Source organism: Propithecus coquereli, unplaced genomic scaffold, assembly GCF_000956105.1.
Source record: "Propithecus coquereli isolate 6110/MARCELLA unplaced genomic scaffold, Pcoq_1.0 Scaffold248, whole genome shotgun sequence".
NCBI lineage: Eukaryota > Metazoa > Chordata > Mammalia > Primates > Indriidae > Propithecus > Propithecus coquereli.
Genome location: NW_012148041.1, coordinates 2,014,768 through 2,016,622, shown reverse-complemented (window position 1 = coordinate 2,016,622; position 1,855 = coordinate 2,014,768). Strand labels below are relative to the sequence as shown.

Here is a 1,855-nt window from a genome sequence, read left to right as displayed (position 1 = left end):
CGTGTGCTCACTGCTCCCAAGTCTGGTGTTCAGGGCAAGCAGCACAAACCCACTCTCAACTCAAGTGGTAACAGGGAACCATGAGGGGAGGGTCAAAGGGGGAAAGGAGGGAACACGGAAGGAGCTTTCCAGCTGGCAGGCTCCCTGCCCTTGACCTTGGGTCTCCAGCCACATCCATCCTTGCCGGCCATGCCACTGGTTCAGAGCCGGGGGCAAGATCACCCCTGGCTGGAGGCCCCAGGGGAAGGGTTTGCTGAAGAGGGATGGGGCTTAACATGTGCACAATAGTTTGAAATCATTGTTTGAATGTTTGCCCTCCAATCTAGGTGTCCTGGAGCAAAGCCTGGTTGCCTGGCCCAGAGCCGGGTTGCTGGTTTTCCCGGCTGTTTCTGTCAGGCAGGACAGTCTGTAACGGTCACGCATTCAGGCTGCCTGGATTCAAATCCCGGCTCCGCTACTGACTAACCACATAACCTGGGAGGCTTGCTGTGCCTCGGTTTCCTCCTGTGTGACATGTGGGCAGTAGCACTAATCTCATGTGATATCGTAAGAATGAAAAAAGTTAGTTTATGCAAAGCTCTTAGAACAGTGTCTGCCACGTAGTAAGTGCTCAATTAAGTATCTGTTATTGCTACTGTTACTATTACCAGGGTCACATGTGGAAACAACAATAACCTGGATTCTAGTCCCATAAGCTCTTAGACATGGAACAAATTACAAAGTTCCTCCGTGCCTGTTGCCTCTTAACAACGAGATGGTAAGTTTGTACCTCTCAAAGCTCATGCTGCCAGAAATACTCTTTGTACCTTTCCTGGAAGGTGGGCAGGGCAGGTCCCGGCACCCCCTCCTTTTAATAATGAGCTGAGAAGCCCGATGGGTGGAGCAGGGAGGAGATTCTCCTCCTCCTGCCCCTGTCCTGAGCTCTCCGTCCTGGGAGAGGCCTGGTCAGGACCCCTCGGGTCCCCTCCCGCATCGCCGCGGCCCCGGCCTACGTTCTCATGCTGCATGTGCTTCAGCAGCTGCAGCTCCCGGCAGGCGCGCTTGGCGAAGATCTCCGACTGGAAGGGCCGGCTCAGCTTCTTGATGGCCACCTTCTCCCCCGACCGCTTGTCGATGGCGGAGCTGCAGGGGCACAGGCAGGTCAGCAGGCAACGGCTTTCCTCCCGGGCGGCGCCCCCTCCAGACGCAGGGTGGTTTCCCCGGCGCAGGGGCCCGCCCAGGGATGCCCGCCGCCCGGAGCTCGGGACAGCCAGGCAGAGCCTGCGAGCGGAGCCCGGCAGCGGGGCGGGGACGTCGGGGTGCCCCAGGACCCACGCAGGGCGGGAGGCCCTTCCCCTCTTGGGCCTCGGTGTGCTCCTCCGTAGCAGTGGGGATCTGCCCGACGAACTCTGGGGTCCCTGCGAGGTCGCCATCTGGGGTCACCACCAGACCCGGTCCTACTTCAACCCCAGGGACCCCGCACGGCCACCCAGCGAGAGAGTGAGATGGCGCCCGGGCCGGCTCTGCCGCGGCTGGAGGCTCCCAGCTCCACGGCGGCCCGGGACGAGCCCCGGGCAGGGCGCTGGGCCTTGCGGACCCGGGTCAAGGTGGTGCTGGAGAGAGGCCAGCCACGGGGCCCAAGCGCCCGGCGCCCCCGCGCCCCCGCGCCCCCGCGGCCCGGCCTCACCACACGGCGCCGTAGGCCCCGCTGCCGACGTGCGTCGGGGACACGTAGGTCTTGGGCAGCTCCCAGGCGGTCTTGTTGACCTCCTGCTTGTAGAAGCCCCTTTTCCGGGTGAGGCTCATCCCGGGCACCCGTCTCGGCGGCCCGGCGCGGCGCCTGCGAGCCCGACACTCGCGCCCGGCCGCGCCCGCC

At 63.2% G+C, this 1,855-nt stretch overlaps 1 protein-coding gene across 1 annotated transcript in view; it reads right to left on the bottom strand.

Annotated features, from left to right (window-relative positions):
* Positions 1-1,827, bottom strand: part of MAPK13 (mitogen-activated protein kinase 13) — an 8,635-nt gene extending 6,808 nt beyond the window's left edge. Inside the window, exons 1-2 of the mRNA XM_012646624.1 lie at positions 1,667-1,827; positions 993-1,122 (exon numbers count right to left, since the gene is read on the bottom strand). Of these exons, the coding sequence (XP_012502078.1) occupies positions 993-1,122; positions 1,667-1,785 (249 nt within the window). The 5' untranslated portion in view covers positions 1,786-1,827. The remainder of the gene's footprint in view (positions 1-992; positions 1,123-1,666) is intronic.
* Positions 1,828-1,855: the final 28 nt, after the last annotated feature.